This window comes from Erithacus rubecula (assembly GCF_903797595.1).
Source record: "Erithacus rubecula genome assembly, chromosome: 6".
NCBI lineage: Eukaryota > Metazoa > Chordata > Aves > Passeriformes > Muscicapidae > Erithacus > Erithacus rubecula.
In genome coordinates this window covers 29,151,578-29,172,936 of record NC_136688.1, presented here as the reverse complement: position 1 = coordinate 29,172,936, position 21,359 = coordinate 29,151,578, and the positions used below count along the sequence as shown (strand labels likewise).

Sequence of the window (21,359 nt, the reverse complement as noted above, 5' to 3'; positions counted from 1 at the left end):
AGTTGACTGTTTTAGTGCTGCAAAATCCATGGGATGTCTTGGGTTCTTTTAAACTATGCTATGAAGACAGTTCTGTATTATCAGAGTTGGTCTTGTTTCAGCAAAGGCAAATTTCATGGATTTTGAAGAATACTTCTTGTACAAATACCTTCCAATTAATCTGTTTAGAAAAAGAGGTTTTGTTATGAAACAGGAAGTAAATGCCTCCCAAGATTTTTTAAACTACAATTGAGATTTTTAAAGACTATTTATGATCCTTCAAAATGAGAACATTATTGAATTTAAGACCTCTGAAAACCAAGAAATGGATAAGGTGCATATTTCTCCAGAATGTAAGCATAACCCTGTTTTTTAACAGATTTTCTAGCCTACCTTTAAATAATACTTGTGGACTACCTTACAGATGCTGCAAATAAGAACACAGAAAGAAAAACACAGAAAAAATATGAATACTGTAGTACTAATTCTATATGCACAGTTGTCTCAACATAGTGAAATGTGCTTTTTATGAAGCAGAGGAGCTCATTGTAGACAACTTTATTCCAAAGATTCCATCTTAGACTTCTTTTGTGCTGCTATGTTTGCTTCTGAATCACAGCTGTGATTCCAAGGCACTATCATCATGTTTGCTGTCATCTGAGAGACTTAAAGGCAAGGAGATATGTCTTTTATTTACACAACTCCCCAGTTCAGCTTTGGAATGAGCTGTGTGTATGGTTCTGTGCTCAAATCAGCCTTTGCTCTACTGCTGCTGCTCTGACAAGCTGTTCCACTTTGCCACAGCTCAGTGTCAACATTGTGATTGCAGCTGGGGTGTAAGTAGATGAATTCTAGTGTTCAAAACTGATAAAGACTGCAAAAACTGAAACCCACTCTCAGGATCCTTTCTCATGCCTTATTAATCTTATTAAATGCATAGATTTTTACATCTAATGAACTCAGCAAGCTGTCTAGGCTGTCCTTCTTCCTATCAGGGAAATTATTGAAATTATCAATCCTGCTTTGAGGATTGTAATATGTATAGATTATATATTCCTGCAAAATACACCACTGCCTTCACTTCTTGTCAATCATTTCATTTGCCTAACTGAGCAAGATTTTGTGGCCACCTCATCTTGAGAGGATTATCACATTGGAGAGCAACCAACACACATGGTAACCTTTTATTTTTCTGCTTCTTTGGATGACTCTGTCCTGCCTTCCACATTTTATGTGCATGTTCTCCTCTGCATGTGAGAACAGGTTATTTGGCTACGTGCTTAAAATCTGAATTTTTTCACAAATGCTCACCCATCTTCAGCTTCTTTTCCTGAATATCACTATGGGGTAGAACTCTCTAATTTCTGCTTGTCTTTGAATACACCACTCAACAATTCCTGTTCATAATAATTAGAATCATTTAATTAATATGTTGTTTTCTTCTCTTCCTTTTCATATCTGGGTGGCTGCATATTTCAAGAATATTTTTCTTTTTAGTGTTAAGAACTCCTTCGGGGATGAGATTCAACTGAAGAGAAATCTTTAACATCTGAAAAATATTCTTCTGAAAAGGGATTAGTTTTCAAAGGAACTAATGCCCTGAGTTCTAGTTGTGGTAGCAGTACTTAAACTTCATCAAGTATTCCCAAATGACCTTAGAAGTCATAGGCCTGAAAGTAATTACATCTATCCATCAGAAAGAAAAATTCTTATCAGCTTGCCAAATGCACATTCATTAAGAAACATGTCTCTGCACCCTTTTCATCTTGAGGTTTTATGTCACCTTGTAGGAGAAAGGAGCCCAGTGTGATCAACCAAAACAAGAGTTATATCCTGCTTGATATCAAGCCCAAGCATCAGTGTATCAGCCAACTGTTCACAGCCACCAGACAAGCTCTCAGATATAGTTCAAAACATATTAATACACAGCAAAAATGCTGTCTGACACACACCAAAGGAAAGATGTTTTCAGTGTAATGCCATACCTCTGCAAGCTCCTCTAGCCACCTTGAATTATATTGTATCCTTAGTCATTCTGGTATATCCATCAGTTCTACAGATGTCAATCTCTGGACATCACCATGTTGTCCATAGTCACACTTTCCACCATGCCTTTTAAACCTGGGATTGCTGCATTCCTCAAAAATTCCTTTTTTTTAGTTATTTCCCCTAATCCAGGAGTCCTAATAGGACCTTCTATATTAATCAAATTTATCATTGCCACTCCTCTTGATTTTCCTTAAAATCTTCTGTCCCTCTTTGAATGTTATCAAAGATACAGAAATTTCAAATCTTCGTGACTGAACAACCATGCCCAGATTGTCATAAAAATAAAATAAATCTGGGACTAAGCATTGCTCCAAATTTTTATTGTAAGACTCAAGTGACTTTTACAGCCTCAGCTGGCAATGAGAGGGCAAAAGACCATTCTGGGCACCAGCATGGCCACTTTGAACACTCACAGACAAGAATCATCTCTTATACAAAAAGAGCAAGTACAAAAGAAACCAAGTTTGCAATAAAAGCTTCTAAAAAGCATATGAAAATACTGGGGTAATGTAAGAAATATTTTCATTAGTAATTTTCTGGTTTTCAGGGGTTTTAATCTTCACAGTAAGTAAACAGAATCTCAATCTCTAATAACACATTGATTAGCTTTAACTTTGGAGCCTTAAGTTAGAGCATTTGGTTTGAACTCAGAAACTGAGACCCATATCACCTTTAAGAAAAGATACAAAGTCCCAGTGTCCAAAATAACACTACTGTTCTTGTAAAAATTCCAAATAACGCTGACCTGCCTTGTTTTTCTTGTAATATTAGTGTCTGATTTATTACTTTGAGGTATTTAAATATGAAGCACTACATGATAATGCAAAAACAAAATTTGTTCCAGTCTAAGTTTAGATTTAGTGCTACTGGCAGGCTGGCACTATCTCAAAGCTGAGTACATATATCATGAACCATTTGCATGGCTTAAAATTAAATGTTAACAATATAGGTCATATGTCTTTATTGGTATTGAATGAATCACCAAGCCATTGACAGTGTGAACAAGGAAATGCATCAGACTTTTCATGGCACTGTCTCTTGTTTGCAATAAATAAACAAGATGAATGAGCCCCTTTCTTATTTGTACAAGCCTCTCAAGTAGGAGTTTCCACTACAGGAATCTGCATGAAAATCCTGAAACAGCTGTAGCACACAGCTTCCTCCCACCTTTCTGCCAATGTAGTGGCCATACTCACTGCCAGGCTAATGATCTGTTTGATGTGCCATCTTTGAAATGGTTGGACCAGATTAAGGTGACTGAGAGGAGTAGAAAGAATCCACTCAGTGTACCAGATCAACAGATGTAACATATATATAGATATATAAACACAGATATCATTAAAAAAGGAAATTAGGAAGCTAAAACTACATATTCAGTACTGGTCCTCCCCTAGAGAGCTCATCATAAAGGGCATTTCTTAAAATGCTGTTCAGTTTTAGCACACATTTTGTTACAACCTTGTCAAACAAATCAGGAGAACAATATGATGCTTAAACCATAATGTGTCAGTGTAATGGTTGCTATAAGCTGTGTAGACTTCTGAGAAATTAAACATTAATCTTCTTTGAATAGCTCAGCTGACCATATGTGATGTCCTTGTGTTTGCAGGGCACTGAAGAACTAGAAGTTCGAATCTTGGTGCAAGCTCGACCAGGCCAAGATATCAGGTCAGTGTTTATTACAATATCTCTGTAAGGAATAGAAGGGCTGATGAATTTCAAAGTAATTTTTTAATTGTGAGTAGTAATGATATTTTGATAAGCAGGACCAATCAAGGAAAGGTACTTTGAATCTCATTCTGTTTCTCTTTCATGTTGTTTTTCTTGTCCTGATTTTCAGACCCATAGGACATGACATTAAAAGAGGTGAATGTGTGCTGGCAAAAGGAACCCACATGGGTCCATCTGAGATCGGTCTCTTAGCAACTGTTGGAGTAACTGAAGTAGAAGTTAACAAGTTTCCAGTGGTTGCAGTAATGTCCACAGGGAATGAGGTAAGAAAAGTTTGTTCAGAATTATAGTCTAAAATATGTATGGGTTTTTTTGAGTCAGTGTTTTGGTTAGTGACTTCCACCCTATTCCTAAGCAGAATCACTTTTGACTGCAACTCATGATGACATGAGCTTTTTTGTGAGGGTGTTTTCTCCCTGAGGGGCTTTTTCACAGGTCTCACAATCTCTTTGCCAAAATTTTGATAATGTATCCAACAGGCTGCTTTCCTCCTGCCAGCAAGGGAGAACCTGTGGGGTAGTCAGCGTTGTAATTGATGTTGCCAGTCATCAATTTTTTTTAAGCAACACCCTCTATGTCTATAACACAAATGGCAGACAAGCTGGCTTTGAAAACTGAATAGTTGTACCAAATGCCTTGTTGCAGTATTGTGCCTCAAAATTCTTTCTAACAGTAGCACATGTTGAAATCCAGACACTCCCATTGTAGAACAGCAGAGCAGCTTTATAATTGCTTTAAGTACATCAGAAAAATCAGGTTTAAGATTAATTGAATTTGCTAACTTTACATACGTTGTATGTTGACCCAGGCCAGCACCTGTGCCCTCTCATTTCTTCCAGCAGCAGGACAGAAAAGGAGTAGGAAGAACAAAACCTAAAGAACATGTGTGTTGAGATAATGTGGGTTAAGACAGCATGAAGTTTTGACTGTCCTTTAATTCAAACATTTTGAAATCCAGCCACAAATATTAACTCAGTGGCTGTGTCCTCATACAGCTTGAACATGTTCAATTTTGAAAGATTTTGAAAACTTTTCATAGAATTTTGTCATCTGGTGTACAGATTATTGCCAGATTTCATAGCATAAACAGGGTGTGGCATGCAGGAGCCAAACAATTAACTGAGGAATAAATCCATAGAACTATGAGGATTACAGGTGGTGATTTCCTGGTTAGTAACTTCCATATGATTGAAGATTCTTGCATGTCATTAAAGGTTCCTTTATTGATGTGGACATTCTATTCTGTAAAATGTTAAGAGAACCCTGCACAGTGGGTTATAACAAAGAGAACTACAAGCCAAAGCATTGTATTTACCCGTGCTTTCATTATTCTTACCTTACTATCCAATGCTGTGATGTTGACAGATACATTCTTATTAGTAGTATTATTATTATTTACCTCCTGTCAATATTGTATTATCCTTTTGTGTTCTACATCACAATTTCTATATAAATATGTATATAAAGCATACATTTACATATGTGTGTTTCGTAGTTTAGCTTCCAAAATACATACCACAGATGAGGTAATTGCCACAATATAATATCTTAAGAGAAAGTTTTTAATTCAAAATAGTAATTGATATAAGGACTAAGCATAAGGCTTCTGTCTATTAATTTGATGCAGATTGCTGTATTTAAAAGACATCTTTTTTGGTAAGCAGACAATGAACTTCAAAATGTTCATTAATACCTGATTAACAATATTAAGTAGGTTTCCTTAAAGCCATTTAAAGAGGAACAATAACATGAAAACTTAAAATTTTTGTTTTGACTGTAATGTTTGAGATTAGAAGCCATGTACTCATAAGGAGTTGCAGACATGAACTAGTAGAAACAAACAAAATAATGTAGATGATTGAATTAAACAAGCACATTACATACCTTATTAATTTAAATTCACTAAATCACTCTATATGTATGTTTCATGATATGTGTCTAAAAATATCCTGTCCAACCTGAAGAAAAAGGTCTCACTTGTGTAAAGCACAGTATTCCAAGGAGACTGACCAAGAGTGTTTCTGGTTTTACAGCTGCTGAATCCTGAGGATGACCTCTTGCCAGGAAAGATTCGGGACAGTAACCGCTCAACTCTCCTAGCGACAATCCAAGAGCATGGCTACCCAACCATCAACCTGGGGATTGTGGGTGATAAGTAAGTGCCACATGTTAGTAAAGATGTCACTTCATATTCATGCGATGCACTTTATGGCATCCATGGGAAAAAGAAATGCCAGAGAAAATGTCACTCATTGCAAGTGTCACAGTGTTGTGACAAGGCACATCTTGGAGAAGGTATTTCACCCTTTTCATTAGAGCAAGAAATAAGTCTGTTCTAGTATTAGGATGAACCTTTTGAAAAAAATATTATTTAATGGTGATTAATTTGGTTTGCATTCTGTTTGTTGAAACAGATAATATATTTCCCATTGCAGATTGAATTTATTGCTGCAGTATCCTTCCAAGCACCTTAAACACATAAGGGTAGACAGTTCTACAGCAGCTATACTTTTTTGCTGGTCAAATAAAGGGAGAAGGAAAGTTTCTCTCAGGGTTTATTTTCCATGCCAAAATTAATTTAGAGTACAAAATTTTGTCATATTCTGAGTAACTGTCTTTTGAGGAAGGACCCACTGCTGCATATTGCTCAACATTTCCAGAAATATGTGGAAGAGTATTTTTTTTAACTTTAGTGGTCTTTACTTTGATTGCCACAGAGTAGCACCCTACTGATCAGTCTTCCTGTTCATCTGACAGCGATTGCTGCTTGTTTCCCAGTGGTGGTGAAGTGACATCTCTTGAGAGCTCTGGGAGAAGTGATTGAAGTGTTCACTTTTCTGTCCTTCACAAGGCTGTGCAGTGACTGCCATCCATGACCTGAGTTTCTCAGTGTAATGCATTTCCTCAGTTTATTGAGACCTAGAGGCTTCAAATAGTCTTTCTTGCTTTTCAGTTTGGGCATCAAACCAACTGACAGACTTGGTTTGACAGGGAGTTGTTCAGGTTGTCCTAGTGGGTAATTAAAAGTTTAATTAAAAAAAAAAAATAATAAAATAAAATAAATAAACAGATAAGCAGATGACAAGGCCCCGGTCAAGGACTAAAAGGGAATCCAACCAGGTTACTATTACAGAATAGGTAATTTCAACCCCAGTCTTCCCTAAAGCAGTATTCAATACAAATCATCACTAGCTTGACAGAAGGTATTTGAATGGGCTGGCCACTGCATGGTTTTACAATAATTAAATCAACCTGCATGGTGGCTGCAGGAAAAGCAGTTGAATTTGAAGTACTTATATAGGGAACATGACATTGTAGTTGTGATCTTAGGGAAGGCAAATCCTCCTGGATACTCTCACTGCATCCAGGTATGCCCTTTTTGCTTCTCTAGCCTAGCAAAACACCACTGCAGTTCCAAATAGCGATAAATATTGAGCCCTCCTACCCATGAGTGCTTCCAGTTTCGGGTGATGATGTCATCTAAAGTCTAAATTAATGAGAATGTTCTTTCCAGGAATGGTATCTAAATGTCCTAGATCACTTGAGTTTTCTGTATTATAAGGATCTTTTTAAACTTTGAAGCATAAGTAGAAAATGTTTTCAAATGAAACTATTATATCCAGAGATCAGGTTCTAGATTTATGTAGCTAAGAAAAAGAAAACAGCCACAAAAAGTCTCTCAGCTCTTGAGAGTCATCTCGATGTAGAGGGATTGGCAGAGTTTTCTCAGCAAAATACTGTAGGTGGAACTTTTTACCACCTGCAGGAGCAAAAGTAACAGCTACCATTACTAACATTATTGTCAACAATAATTTACATCCTGTATTACCAATGGCTTCATCCAATGGAAAAGATGCTTTCCCTGGTGGTGCCCTCTGGAAAAATAGAAGTGTTTGTTCTTTATGGCCTTGTCCTAATCAAATAGGTATAGTCTCAACTTTGCTGTAAAGTCAACACTATCAAAAGGAAAATTTTAGCTTAAGATCATTGTGCAAAACTGTAGCTATGTGCTCCAATGCCTTCAGGAATTGTTTCTGTGATCTCCTAGGCAGGGAGAGTCTGTGAAGATAAATAATCTTGAAAGCTCTTGGTAATAAATGGCAAACAACTTTAGAATCATAGAATCATTTAGGTTGGAAAAGACTTTAGGATCATCAAGTCCAACGAGCATTGCCAAGTCCACAACTAAACCATGTCCCCAGGTGCCACATCTGGATATCTTATAAATGCCTCTGGGGTGGAAATTCCTTCACTTCCCTGTACAGCCTGTTCCAGTGCTTCAGGGCCCTTTCAGAGAAGAAATTTTTCCTGATATCCAATCTAAACCTCCTATGCTTCAACTTGAGGCTATTTCCTCTCATCCTGTCACAAGTTACTTGGGAGAAGATCCCTGATCCCCGCTTGGCTATACCCTCCTTTCAGGTGTTTGCAGAGAGTGATCAGGTCTCCCCTGAGCTTCCTCTTCTCCAGGCTGAACAATTCCAGCTCCCTCAGACCCTCCTCATCAGACATGTGCCCCAGACCCTTCAACAGCTTCACTGCTCTTCTTTGGAATGTCTTTCTTGTCGTGAGATTTGAGGCCCAAGAGACCTTTTTGCTTTTCTATATTATTTACAAATATATTTTATGACCTTTTTTTACTTGTCAAATGCTAGCTGAGCATCAGGCAGCAAACAAATATATCAGTGTAAGTAAGTGCCTGCAGCTTTGCTTTCAGTTACGAGAGAGGTTGACTCTTTTGAATCTTCATTATTAAATTGATCTCTGAGTCTTGAAGTAGTATTACCTTGGCAAAGGTAGTAACAGTTCTTCTCAAATGTTTGGTTTCCTGCTTTTTTCTGTTTCATGCTAACAAAGCAGCTGCTGCAGAAATAGTTACTTAGCTCATAGAATAGAAATAATGAGCCTTCAATCGCAGAGTGTGCTTTGCAGTAAGTTTTGAAAGAATAATTCAGTACTGTTGACTTAGCTAAAAATCTTCTGCACCAGATATCAGGATTCAGTCTTAGCAAGTCTTCTGCCATTCTTCCACACTCACATGCCCAATCCATATCTTTACAGCAAAATGCATCTGCAGTTCTCTTTCACTCAAAAGGAAATTCTGATTGTGTAAATCACTTTGATAAGAAGTACAGTGTTATTTCATTACGTAATAAAGCTAACAGAGTGTTGCCCAAATATATTTCAGTACATATCTTTTGGACTAACATGACTGATTTGATGGAGTACTGTGGCACTTGAACAAATGCAGAAGACTTACCAGAAAGATGTTACAAAGGGTACAGTTTTGACACTTCAGTGTGCTTGTAGAAGAGAGGAACAAGCCTTCGGTGTCTGTTATATGGTTTACTGAAGTTAAACCATAGATTATGTGTGTTTGTGTGTGCTCATGTATATGTACATTTTGTATGTATAATATGTATCCAGACATTGAACAACAGGAACACTTTATATGTCTGCAATATCTACTGGTGTAGTAAAAATAATGGCAAACATAATTTTCAGAAGGTGAATTTAAAACTTGTACCTTTTCTTTAATGTGTCATGGTATGTATTTCTTCCTTCCCATACTTTAGATTTGGGTGGTTTTTTTCCTATTTCTTTTTTTTTTAATGCAATTTTCATGGGGTAAATTTTACTTTGTTTTGCTGGGAGTATCACTCCCAGTACACCATAAGCACTAATGGAGTTTGAGACAGCAGCTAATAGGGAGCACAGTTGAGTATTACAATTGCTGTAATGGGTCATGGTTTCTAACAACCATGGAAATCCTCTTCAATCATATTTGCAGATCTAATATCATGCATAACAATTTTTTTAAGAGTAGTATTTACAAAGACAAACTTAGAGGTTATTTCTGTATATCATTTCAGCATACAAATCGCTCAGAGGTGTTTAGGTAAAAAAATACCTTGTCCAGCTGCTTCAAAGCCCAGGATTGTGATATATAAACACAGAGAATGTGGAAAGATGAAGCACACTGAATGTCTGGGTTTCTGAAGAGACGTTAGAAGCATTTTAAAAATGCCTTTGCATATTAATCATAAGTGAAGTTATATTTTGAACTGACCACTCAAGTCTGACTTAGCCTACAGCTGTGCTTTTATTTGAAACCAATATTATATTTATTTGGGGAGCATTTTAAGGATTTCTGAGATTGTTGTTTCTATTCTCATAAATTGTATAATATCCTTTAATATTCAAAATAAAAGACAGAAATTCCAAAACCCACAGGTATAGTTTACAGTTGAAGTCCTAGAAGAATAGGAGAAAGGAACAGACCTGGGAATGTGATACAACTGAAGTTATGTCTGACCAGAAGCCAAGATTTTCTCAATTTGTGTTCTTAGCACGTAAAAGCCAAGCTGTTTGAAAAGCATACATCTCTGAGTAGAAATGGAAGATATATCCATTTCCAGAGCTACTGCAAACACAAGAAGTAAATGCAAAACTAAGGAAAGGAGGAACCCTTCTGATCTTTTTGTTACTGTTGTGTCTTACATTTTTTGTCTGAATTTCAGACTCACTTGCTAAAAAAAATTTAAAAAACAACTGGCCAGTTAAAGTTGATATTTCAATGTAATTTTGAATGTTGCCTCCCAGTAACAAGATCAAGTTAAAAAGGCTTCTAATTTAATTTGCTTTGCATACAGTCTATGAAGTTATTTGTTTTCTTGAAAACCATTGATAAAAATAAGTTGTGTTTCTGATTTGATCTGTAGAAGTCTAATTATCAGGATATTTTTGTGTCTGATTATTTCATTTGTGTTGTTCTTTGTATTCCATTGTTTAAAGTGTAAAGTTTAGACTTAGCAAAATCTGCTGTAGCGTGGGCCTCTGTTTTACAAAGTCATCTTCCATTTTGACAGTTTTTCTTCTATGAAAGACTCTTATTAAGCTTGCTAAGGAATTTTGATCACGTATGTAATGAATTCAATTTTCTCTGCTTTTGCCTTTGTTTACATGAGTACATTTTCCCACTCTTTGCATTCTTTTCCCTATTTTCTAATTCCCTTATCATTTTTCTCAGAGACGTGTATAATATTTAGTTGCTTCCAGCAGCATTTTCATTTATGAGACTGTGATTTCACAGTGGAGAGAGAAAGAATCTTTCTCCTTAGGAGAAAAATTCAGGAAATTCATATTATTTCCTCTCTTGATCGAAAGATTTATCTGAATAGTTATTAAATCAGCAGATTTTGAGACCTTTTCTACATTAGAAGTGTTTAGTCTCTTATTTGTTTGCCTCTCCTTTTTGACATACTGTTGGACATAGAGCTCCTAAAAGACAGGTAAACCTATTGAAAACCACCCTTGCTGTTATAACAGCATTAGTCTGTGATATCCCTAAAATGGAAGCTTTGAAAGAATCTCTTCATATTTAGAATGGATACTGAAATCTTTACTGAAGGATTTAGTATGCTTCAATTTTAAGTTTGCCATCCCATAAAAAAGGTTTAAATCTTTTGTATTTGTGTGGCTTGCATGTAATTACTGTTATTATAATATGGATGGAAACATCTGGAGTGGAGGGAGAAGAGTGGAGAAACTGCTCCAACTCCAAAATTTCTCATGCAGTATCAGCCTAATACATGTCATCATATGAGTTAGAATATGAGTTATGGGCAGAATCCAGGTACAGACTCCTAGTCTCTTCCTGCTCCAACTTAATGCCAGCCTGAGTAAAAGCAAATATATTGTGAACAAAATTAGTAGTTGTAGTAGTATCATTTAACAAGTGACTGCAAGAAAAAATGCTTGTTTGAAAAAAGACCTTGCATTAAATGTCACAATATTAAGTTTTGCTAAACTGAATTCACATCTAGTTCTGGTCATAAAACTGATGTCATAAATTTTGATTGTAGCCTAATGAATGCAGGGTTACAGAGTAATGGTTTGAAGATGATTCAGATGTGGAGGTCTTCTCCTTCTTTGTGCCCTGTCAAGAATATTCTCCTTTTCAAGCAGAAATGTTTAATAGCTGTCATAACAATGCTTGATAATCATTAGGGAAATCTTCCAAGAAGTTGTCATATTGACAAGTCATCTCATCTAATGCACATGTTCTGAAAACACAAAGGAACATCTGAGCCAAAACAGAGGTGAAAAAAGAACTTGTGAAATGGGACAGTGCAAGTCCCAAGGAGTCTTTTGTACCATTAGGAAACTACATAGTGTGACACGTAATAAAATTTATTGCTCTAGAGGTGACAGGTGCAAAGCTAATGCTCAGCAGTGTGTCATTTTCCTAGCTGTGTTCAACATAACCATGGACTCCTTCCTCAAGGAATTTTTAGAATCACAGCTCAGTAGTAGCCCATGACAGTAAAGAGCAGATAATAAAGAGGACAGAATACTTTGAAAATCCTGTCTTTGAAAACAGAGGGAATCTATTTGTTGGAGGAAAATAAAAATTACTATTTTTATAGTCTATTTTTTATATATAAGTTAACAATTTTAAAAGTATAGAGCAGAAAGTTCTGTATTCAAGAGAACTTCAGCTTCTAAGGCCAAAGTATCATTCACTTAAATGACTTTCAACCTTCTTAATGCATATATAGGAATTTGAATTCCTAAGTCACTGAAAAATTTTTGAGGCTTGAATTTTACCAATACCTTAGAAAAAAATAATGAAAACTAGTAAAGGTAGTAGATACAGAGCAATCAAGTAATGGTGAACACTTAAGGTGGGTCACTGTATCAGTGATAGGAATCACTTACAAAACTGGGTTAATATAGCCAAACATGAATTGATATATAGAGGACAGAATATAAGTAAAATTTACAGGTGGAGGTATATATCCTGGGAAGTAAAGTTTTAGGTAAAGATTTGAGAATCATCTAAATACAAGTTCTAGCATTTATATAAAGAGCTAATCTCCTATAGAATTAGAAGGTTATTTTTGTCCTTATTTTTTGTATTCCCAGGACCATTAAATTTCTTAAGTGGTTAAAAGATGGGCTGTCTACTAAAGTAATACCAGAACACAGGCAGTTTAGTTCAACAGATGTTCTTCCAAGATCACTTGATTACCTTCCAGTAATTCTGAGTCACATAGAGAATAAACTAAATAAGGTTTCCATTTCAGCAGAAGTGCCTATGCATTCAGAGTGTAAGTCAAGCATAATTTTAACAGTGATAGTAATTAGTTATTAGGAAACTAAATCAAATGCTCTTGTATTCACTTCAAAGTGAGATTGGATATTTGATTACAAATCAAACAGAAGGAAGTTCAGGGAGGTTCTCACACTATTCTAAACACTAATTATAAAAAAAAAGAGTTATTTATCCTGGTTGCAAATAATCTCCTAAATATTATTTCAGAGAATTAAATTAATATCTTGTGTTATTCTAATGGACATTGCATAATAGAAGCACAAAATCAGAAAACTAGTACCAACAAAAATTACAAAACAGATCATAGCATCATGCTGGAAAAGATCTTGGATTTTTGAGACTGCTGTCTGTAATGTTGATGGTTAAACCAGAAACATTCATGAAATGTGATGTCTTTTGTGTGTCACTTCATGACACAAGGACCCTGTTTTGATAAATAGAGATTGACTTTGTTAGTCTGGCAATGAATAGAAGAGCAAATGAGGGACTGAAGCCGTTTTAGGAAATGGCTTTCTTGGGAAGCCTGTCAGAAAGAAATGGACATCTAAACTTTTAACCTGAATAATTAGAATATTTTTCCATCACTTCCTATCAATATTAGTATGCATTCAATGTGACAGACCCTTTTTATGAACTATGAGGAGAAATATGGCATGGATTTACAGGATGATAAAAGAGGATTTTAGATTTCATGTTAGCAGTGACTGTGGTCATGTGTGACAGTAGTGTAGGGACATTGGCCCATTCTTCTTCTCACATTCACCAGCCAGAGAGGACATGAGTGTGCACAAAAGTGATGTTTGAAATGCCAGACTGAAGCTGCCTTGTGCAGGATCAGCTGGCTATGGACTGGGGAGGGAGCTTGACTTTGTTGTTGTTAACTGTCCAGCCAGCTGAAATGAAGAAATGGCTCAAGAGTCACACAGTGATGACTGATGACATGGTCCATTTCAATTATGAATATCTGGTTTCAGGGTTTTTTTAAAGGTATATTTATAAACAGGGGTTTTTTACATTTAATTGCCCTACATTTAAGAGTATAAACAATTTCTATTCATTAATATTTATGTTACAAAGGACATATCTAAAAATATTTTTTTCACAAAAAACTGACTTGGAAAAAGTATATCTAAAGGGTAATGCTGCTTTAATAAATTGGGAATCCATAGCAAATCATTAATTGTTTTAAATTAGGTCCTGATAGGAGTAATTTTCTCAGTTTTGGACATTTTTTCTAATCCTCCCTCTTGCAGCAGGGTATGAAGCTTCTCATGAATGAAGTGGCATCTTTATTGACTATGGAGTTATAAAATTAGGATAATTACAGCTCTTTCCTCCTTGTAGTTAAGAAAGTGACAGTTATTATGCCTTGAGACCTATTTCCTGAATAAGAAGCTAAAAGTGTGAGTAAAAATGTTTCAATGGGGCCCATCTCCAATTTTCCCATTACCCGTGGTCCTCCTTCCAAAATGTCAAGTTGTTTAACACTTCATTTTGCTTTGTTTGGAAGTCAAGAGTAAAGAAGTTTCTCCATAGACGCTGCAAGGAAAGATGAACTATGCTTTGTTGGCATGCCCAGTCGAGCCTAAATCCTTCCATAACTTTACTCTTCATTCCATGTGAGCAGCCCATCTAAACTGTAACAGAGAGATGTTCCCGTGCACTCTCTTTCTCTCCCATTGCAAAGAGGAAGCATTTCCCACGGTGATTTTGAATATCTAGAGCCACCAAGGGGGACACAGCTGGGCACAGAGCTTCCCTTTGACCCCAGGAGACTCTCTCCTTCCCTGGCTCTTTATTATACCCCTTCTGCTTCCTTTACCCTCAGGAAGCCAGATGTTTTTAAAGAAGAAGGGACACAGAGCTTCCAGAACCCTGCGGAGACAGGCGTACCAGATTGGTGAGCACTGTTTTTAAACCACTTGGGACCTTGAGGCACGTGCATGCTCACAGGCAGGCTCAGCCAGGTGTCTGTAGGGCAGAGCTTGGAGCACCAGCCCAACCAACATTTGCTGCACAGGAGCAGATGGTGTTTTATCTGTCCATTAAGTAGCACTGCCTTTGCAGTTAAGTTCTTATGCACCAGTGCACTGTCGACTTACGTGGCTCCACAACGTTGATAAAATGAAAATGTTTACATTACCCATCAGTAGAAGGAAATCTTTGTCCATCCAGGCTTTTCCCTTTTAAAAATTGAGCAAATTAGGAAAAATCCTGCTCAAAGGTAGTAGTGGAGTCCAGGGAAGTCACTGTTAGGATTCTTTAGTCATAACAGGAGTTGGACCTTGTGGGTCCAACTCAGATGTTCTATGAGTCTATGATACTGCATACTTGGTTTTCCACCACTATGCTGATCATCTCTAAAGCAGGCTAACTGGAACATTCAGGAAATCTAAACTGCACTATGCATTTTTTTCCAAAACACATGTGCAATTACATACTATGTCTTACTTAGGGAGATGGCTTAATAATATAGATTAATTTTCAGATCTTGCCTTCTAACATAGACAGGCCCCAGGAGCAGAAGGGGTGACAGAGGAAGAGTGAACTGCCTGTCATTTCCTCCATTAACAAACAGAAAAAATTTGTTTCTATACTTTCATTCATGTAGGTAATAAAAATAGCTAAAAAAGGAATGAAAATCCTATTGAAGGCTAATACCTGAAAACTTCAGATGTGAGGATCCTCACTGAGGTAAATGTAAGGAAAGGTGGTAAGAAAAGGTTGGAGAACTGGGTTAATGTTTGCTTTCCATACTGGAAAACAAATTGCTGTTCTCATGACTGAATCAATCTCCCATATCCTTAGGTTTCAAAAAACTGGTTCTTGTGTATCAATTAGTTATTCATGCTGAAGCCAGGCTGTTAAAAATCTAGGTTTTCCTTATGTAAGGGACTAAAGAGATCAACCCACTAGAACCTTTTGCTATACTACACATTCAAAAAACCCTTAATTTATGAGAATGTGCAGTATTTAAAACATTTTAAAGGAATGTGAAGAACATGATACAGACTGTCTGCTTTATCTGAAATTACTTAAAAGATGAAATGTACCAAGAGATGATGGACTTGTAATTCCTCATACAAGTCAGTTCACACCTCATTGCTACTTCATAAAACATTAAATGAGCCTTTGGTCTCTTCTAAGCAGTGTGAGGGAAAGCACCAACAAAAACCAGCCCCTAGAATAAATCTTTCTACCCAAAGCACAAGCAATAAAAAAAGCTTCTGTTTCCAGAGCAGGAGAAAAGGCAATGGGCATTTTGTTATGTTAAATACATCTTTGTGCTTGAAGTAATATGGTTCAGTATTGTAGAGAGAGACAAACGGAGTTCTAGTTCCTTCCACTAACTAGCAGCTGTCAAAAAAATTAGGTCCTTCACTTATTTCTGACACTGTAGTTTACTCTTCTTGGGGAATTTGTTTTGTTTTTTTTTCAAAGCCAATGTCACATTTCATTTGACATTTTCTAAAAAATAACTATTTGTTTTAGGACACAGCTAATGACAGAGAACTTGGAAAGATCTTTTTATATTGTCTCTAACTTGTGGCTTCCATATCATTTTTGTTCTGGAGACAGACATTTTTCCAAGTGATTAAGTTATGTTTCTGTGAAGGGTGGAGCTTCCTAGAGAAAGCCTTCATTTTGAGGCATTGCTTTTAGGGATTGAATTTCTACCTGTCCTAGAGAAATCCATACTACAGATCAATAGCAGTTACACCAATTTACATGGGGGATGAAATTACTTTAAGTTCCTTTTAAAGTCATTTAACATTTACAGTTGAAGCTAAAGTAAAATGAAAAGGTAAAAAATTCTGTGATACTAATGCCATTCATTATGTGTCAGATTTGGTAATATTATTTGCTATATATAAACAACTGGCACTAATTACATCTATCATATATTTTACTTTCAGTTGTGTCAGTATAAGCCAATTCTCATTTCATGAGTTCTCTCATTGAAATAATTGTAGAACCACAGTTGCCCTTCAGACTCACCAGTACACTGACATCTTTACTGATGAGCAATGTCTTTGGTATTGATTATTATATTGTGTGGAATAATCTTCAGTCATCTTATTTCAACCCAGCTGCAACTGTTGAATATTTTCTGCTCCAAAACTTTTCAGTGAATCCATATTGACTCACTTCCTTTGTAAGAGGGAAGATAAAATAAAAATCTTTACCTGTGTAATCCTATCCAATTTCTTAGAAAAACTAATGGATTTCTGGTAAGTGTACTGTTAAGGTTCATTATCTTCAGCCAGCAAAAATAGCCAGGGATAGTTTTTTAATTAGTGGAAACCAGCAGTTCTCAGGCTGCTTCTTACACTCAGAGGACACACACTAAACTGGATTTAGAGTGAATTAAGTGCTCACCAGTTAGTATAATGGCACAGCACCCAAAGACAGCTGTTACCAAAGATTCAGTCCTGTTCTTTCAGCATTTATGATAAAATTACAGTTTATACTGAAATGCTTGCAGGTGAATGCACAGAAGCAGCAAAGAGTGTGATCGAGGACCCTTCATGCAGGAAAATATGAGTGGTAGTCTTTTGAAGCAGATCAAGGAAACAGTGGAGGAAAATATATTATCATCCTGATATAGAAAAAACACTGAAGCATTAGACAGCTCTCATGGTCACTCAGGCAAAAAAGTTGAAGACCTCTAATTGGAGGCCTCTAATCAAAATCCCTGCAAGTTCATAAATGTAGCATGAAAAAGAATATTCTGCAAAATAACATTCATATTTGCTGCAGCAGCAATTAAAGGAACAGCAAAAAGTATCAAACACAGATTATTTTATGTTGCTGTCAAATCGACAAAAACTTACATAGTCATGTTGAACAAGCCAAAAGCTGCTGTAATTATTCCAGCCTTCCTCACAAGCTGGCCTATTTTCCTAGGGAAAACATATTGCATCTGTTCAGAGTGATCCAGGGAAATACCACAGAAGGTAGAAGGAAGATACATTATGAGAACATGATGAAATGCACTTGAGAATTTTGAAACAAATACAGTTTCAAAGTGTGTCCATATGTTACAACATACACCATCAAAATTAGTTTTTCTTTTGCTTTCAAAAACTATACTAGTCAAAACACAGAATTCCTATTACATTCATTGAATTACATTCATTGAAATGTATTCATCGATTTACATTCAATATTATATTCTGCAGAAGGAGGATTTTAGTTGCCTAAAAGTAATGGCATCTATGCACCAGTCTGCATCCTGCAAATCACTGATATGCAAAATATTCCTCTTGGCCATGAGGTGAGAAGTGGGTGACAGACTTTGCCTTTATGCCTCACTGCATTCATCTATTCATTTTGAAATCTGTCACCTCAGCTGAATGAGCAGTTAAAAAATGAGAGTTAATCATAAAGGATCAAATCCATATTATATCTTTCCTCAAGAAGAAATGTCATTGAGCTTGATGAGATCTCTGAGTACAACAAGTAGTCTGGTTATTTATGAAAATTTTGATTTGGTATATTCTTTGTTATTTTGGAGATAGAACTGGAAGTTTGACTGGGATCTTTGCATGCAAGGGGAATTTCTAGCAGGACTTACTACCTCAGTTAAACTTGTTCTTCTGGAACATCTGAAGCAGATAAGAAACTTTCTAAAATGCAAAATAGTACAAACCACTGTTGCCAGTTTGTGGGAACATATCCAGAAGGTGCTAAGCTCAAGGCACCTCCAGACTTTTGAAGTTTACAGTCAACTACTGTAGTTTAGAGAGCAGCTGGACTATTTTGGTCTTTAGTGTGATTGTGTATGATCACTGCTAAGCACTTTTGTTTTCACTGTGTGTCCAGGAATCTCTAGCTCCACAGGATTTGTGAAGACTTGTGTCTTTCAGCATATAACTGAAATACTTGAGATACTTTCAAATAGAGTAAAACAGTAAGCAGGAAAGGTTGGGCAGCTCTGCTTTTGAACTCACAATAGACACTTGTGCATGCATCTGGTGCATTATGGTGCATGTGTGTCTTTCTGTGTCTGTGTCCAGTATCCCTGTAAAGCACACAGGTTCCAGGTGCTGGCTGTGATGGTGCATGCACACATTTTGCAAGTACAGGTTTACCAGAAAACCTGGGTTTATAAAAGCCCAGGCTGCTGCATAGAGAAATGCAAGAGCCACAAGTGTTTCTATTAGTTACCCAATAGTAACATCTGTATATGGCAAAGGACTGGAAGTGACTGTCAGGTAATGAGGATACATTGGATGAAAAGACTCCTGTGGCAAAGACCGTGGTGGGAATGGTCCTGGGAATCAGTAATGAGCTATGGATTTTGTACTGTGACAATAGCTTTGATAAGCCAGTCCTAACTAAAGGTTCCAGTTCAATTTTAACTGGGATCACCCATTGCACTGCAGAGTGGTAGGTGATTTTTTTGAACATTTGCTGTTATTTGTTTTCTATATTAAATTATAAAACTGAGCAGTTTAATTGCATGTATCAAACTGCTGCTGTAAAGAAAAAGCTGAAAGATTGATAATTAATGACAGTGAAGCACAACAATAGGATCAACAGAAGTGAATTAACATGTGTTGATTTCTATGTGAAAGAGAAAATTACACTGTAATTTAGGGTACTTCAAACTGGCACTTAAAACACAGAGAATTCTTTGGTCTTGACTATCATGTAGCTATTTCTTTTGAGAGTGGAAAAGAGAAAATTTACATGCCTGATGTCTATTTTAATGAGGCTTGCATCATTTTCTTGATCAAGCTTTTAAGCTTTCTTGTCTATCTTTTCAGTTCAAAGACAGCTCACTTGACAGCTCAAGTATTGAATAAGTTTTCCACAAACTAACTTTGATAACCAGAATTCTTCATTAATCCAGAAGGTGTTCCTGCTATACTGCAGGTCCTCTCTTCAAATCAATGAAAGCAAGTGTCAGCTGCAGTGTCACACATCTTACTGGATACTTGCTGCTGCCATTATACAATAATTACCCTCCAACTAATTTCCAGATTGTATGCTCATTCTGTTCCATAAAACTGAACAAGAAGGGTGAGGGATAGTAGAGTAGATACTCTGCTTATCAGACTGACAAAATTAGCAGAGAATATAAAGATATACTTAAAATACATGCATTCTTTATGCAATTATTATGCAGCTTCAAAAATGTGTGTACAATACACATCAGGTCTGTGCAGACACAATCTCCTCCAGGTGTTGAAAGAAGGTTTGGATTTCTTCCTTATTTATGTATATGAATAGTTTCATAAACTGTATGCAGTCCTCAAATAATGCATTTTCTTCAAGGTATTAACAAAAGATGATCAGATGTGATCTGAAACATATCTGAATACAAATTTTTTAATAAGTTGGCAGCATATTAGCAAAGCACACTCTCTTTTTTGTGCACAATGTCACTCTGACTTAAATCACCAAATGAAACAGAGTAATTTTGCCATCTGGAAATTAGACTTCCCATTGAAATCTACTTTACATTAATTAAGATATTCACCATTATATTTGAGCACCTGTTACAGTTCTGTCCATGAAGAAAAAAAATCCAAGAATAGCACTTTGACAAGATATTTTAAAGGATTTATTGTAGTAAATTAGACCATTAATCTAGCTAATCTGGTATCCTGCCCTGCTTCAGAATATAGCTTCTGATTTTTACCTGCTCAGATAGTGAGTGTTATTTTTTAGCTTCATGATGATTGTGCCTTTTAAAATAATTTTGTCATGCTATACTTAGATGCCAAAGTTATCTTCTCTATTCTTTCAGAATTTAATAGTTTTCATTATTTATTCCCTTTCCTTTAATTTCCTTTTTCAATCTAAAGGAGCAGCTGCTCACTGTTACACAACAAATGAAACAAGAAGTAGTATCTTGTTATCTGATTATATCAACTAAGTGTTAATATGCAATTTGTGTAATAACTATCTTCATTAAATCCACTAAAGATGAGGGAGATGTTCACTACAATGTTGATTGAATTTTGCAACAGGTGACTCCTGTAAGGAGTGTTTGGTGCTAATTGCAGAGTCATGGAACTACCAGCCTTAAGTGCAACATAAAGTTAAGCAGATCTGATTGACAAAAAGAAGTTTGCCAAAAATTTCAAAAAAGATAAGTTTTCTGCAACAGCAAGGGAGGAAATTATTCTCTTTTTTTCAGAATAAAAACCAAACTAACATAATATTTCAGTTTATTGCAACAAAATTTCTATCAGATCTTTCCTTGTGGAAAAATTAAATTCATTTTGTGACTATGTAGAAGATGACATGGAGGCCTATTGGCTGGATAAGTTTTAGTGGTAGAATTTTTTAATGCCTTGTACTATACACATTGTAAAGAAAATAATTTTTTGTTAATGGTGAAGAAAAGTATATTATTCAGTTTATTCCACTGAAATTTTAAAAATGCACCAGCTTTTTACATGACAAAATAAAAAAACCTGAATTATGAACTAGTCCAGTAGTATGGTGCCCTCATAAGGAAATATAT

The 21,359-nt window shown here is 36.0% G+C and overlaps 1 protein-coding gene across 21 annotated transcripts in view; it reads left to right on the top strand.

Moving 5' to 3' along the window:
• The window catches only part of GPHN (gephyrin), a 272,258-nt gene that overhangs the window by 238,198 nt on the left and 12,701 nt on the right, over positions 1-21,359 (top strand). For 12 of the 21 annotated variants that reach the window (XM_079309645.1, XM_079309660.1, XM_079309651.1 and 9 more), the window contains 4 exons: positions 3,638-3,696; positions 3,869-4,022; positions 5,793-5,914; positions 14,706-14,777. In XM_079309645.1, the coding sequence (XP_079165771.1) occupies positions 3,638-3,696; positions 3,869-4,022; positions 5,793-5,914; positions 14,706-14,777 (407 nt within the window). The remainder of the gene's footprint in view (positions 1-3,637; positions 3,697-3,868; positions 4,023-5,792; positions 5,915-14,705; positions 14,778-21,359) is intronic. The other 9 variants (XM_079309649.1, XM_079309647.1, XM_079309643.1 and 6 more) reach the window with 1 other exon arrangement.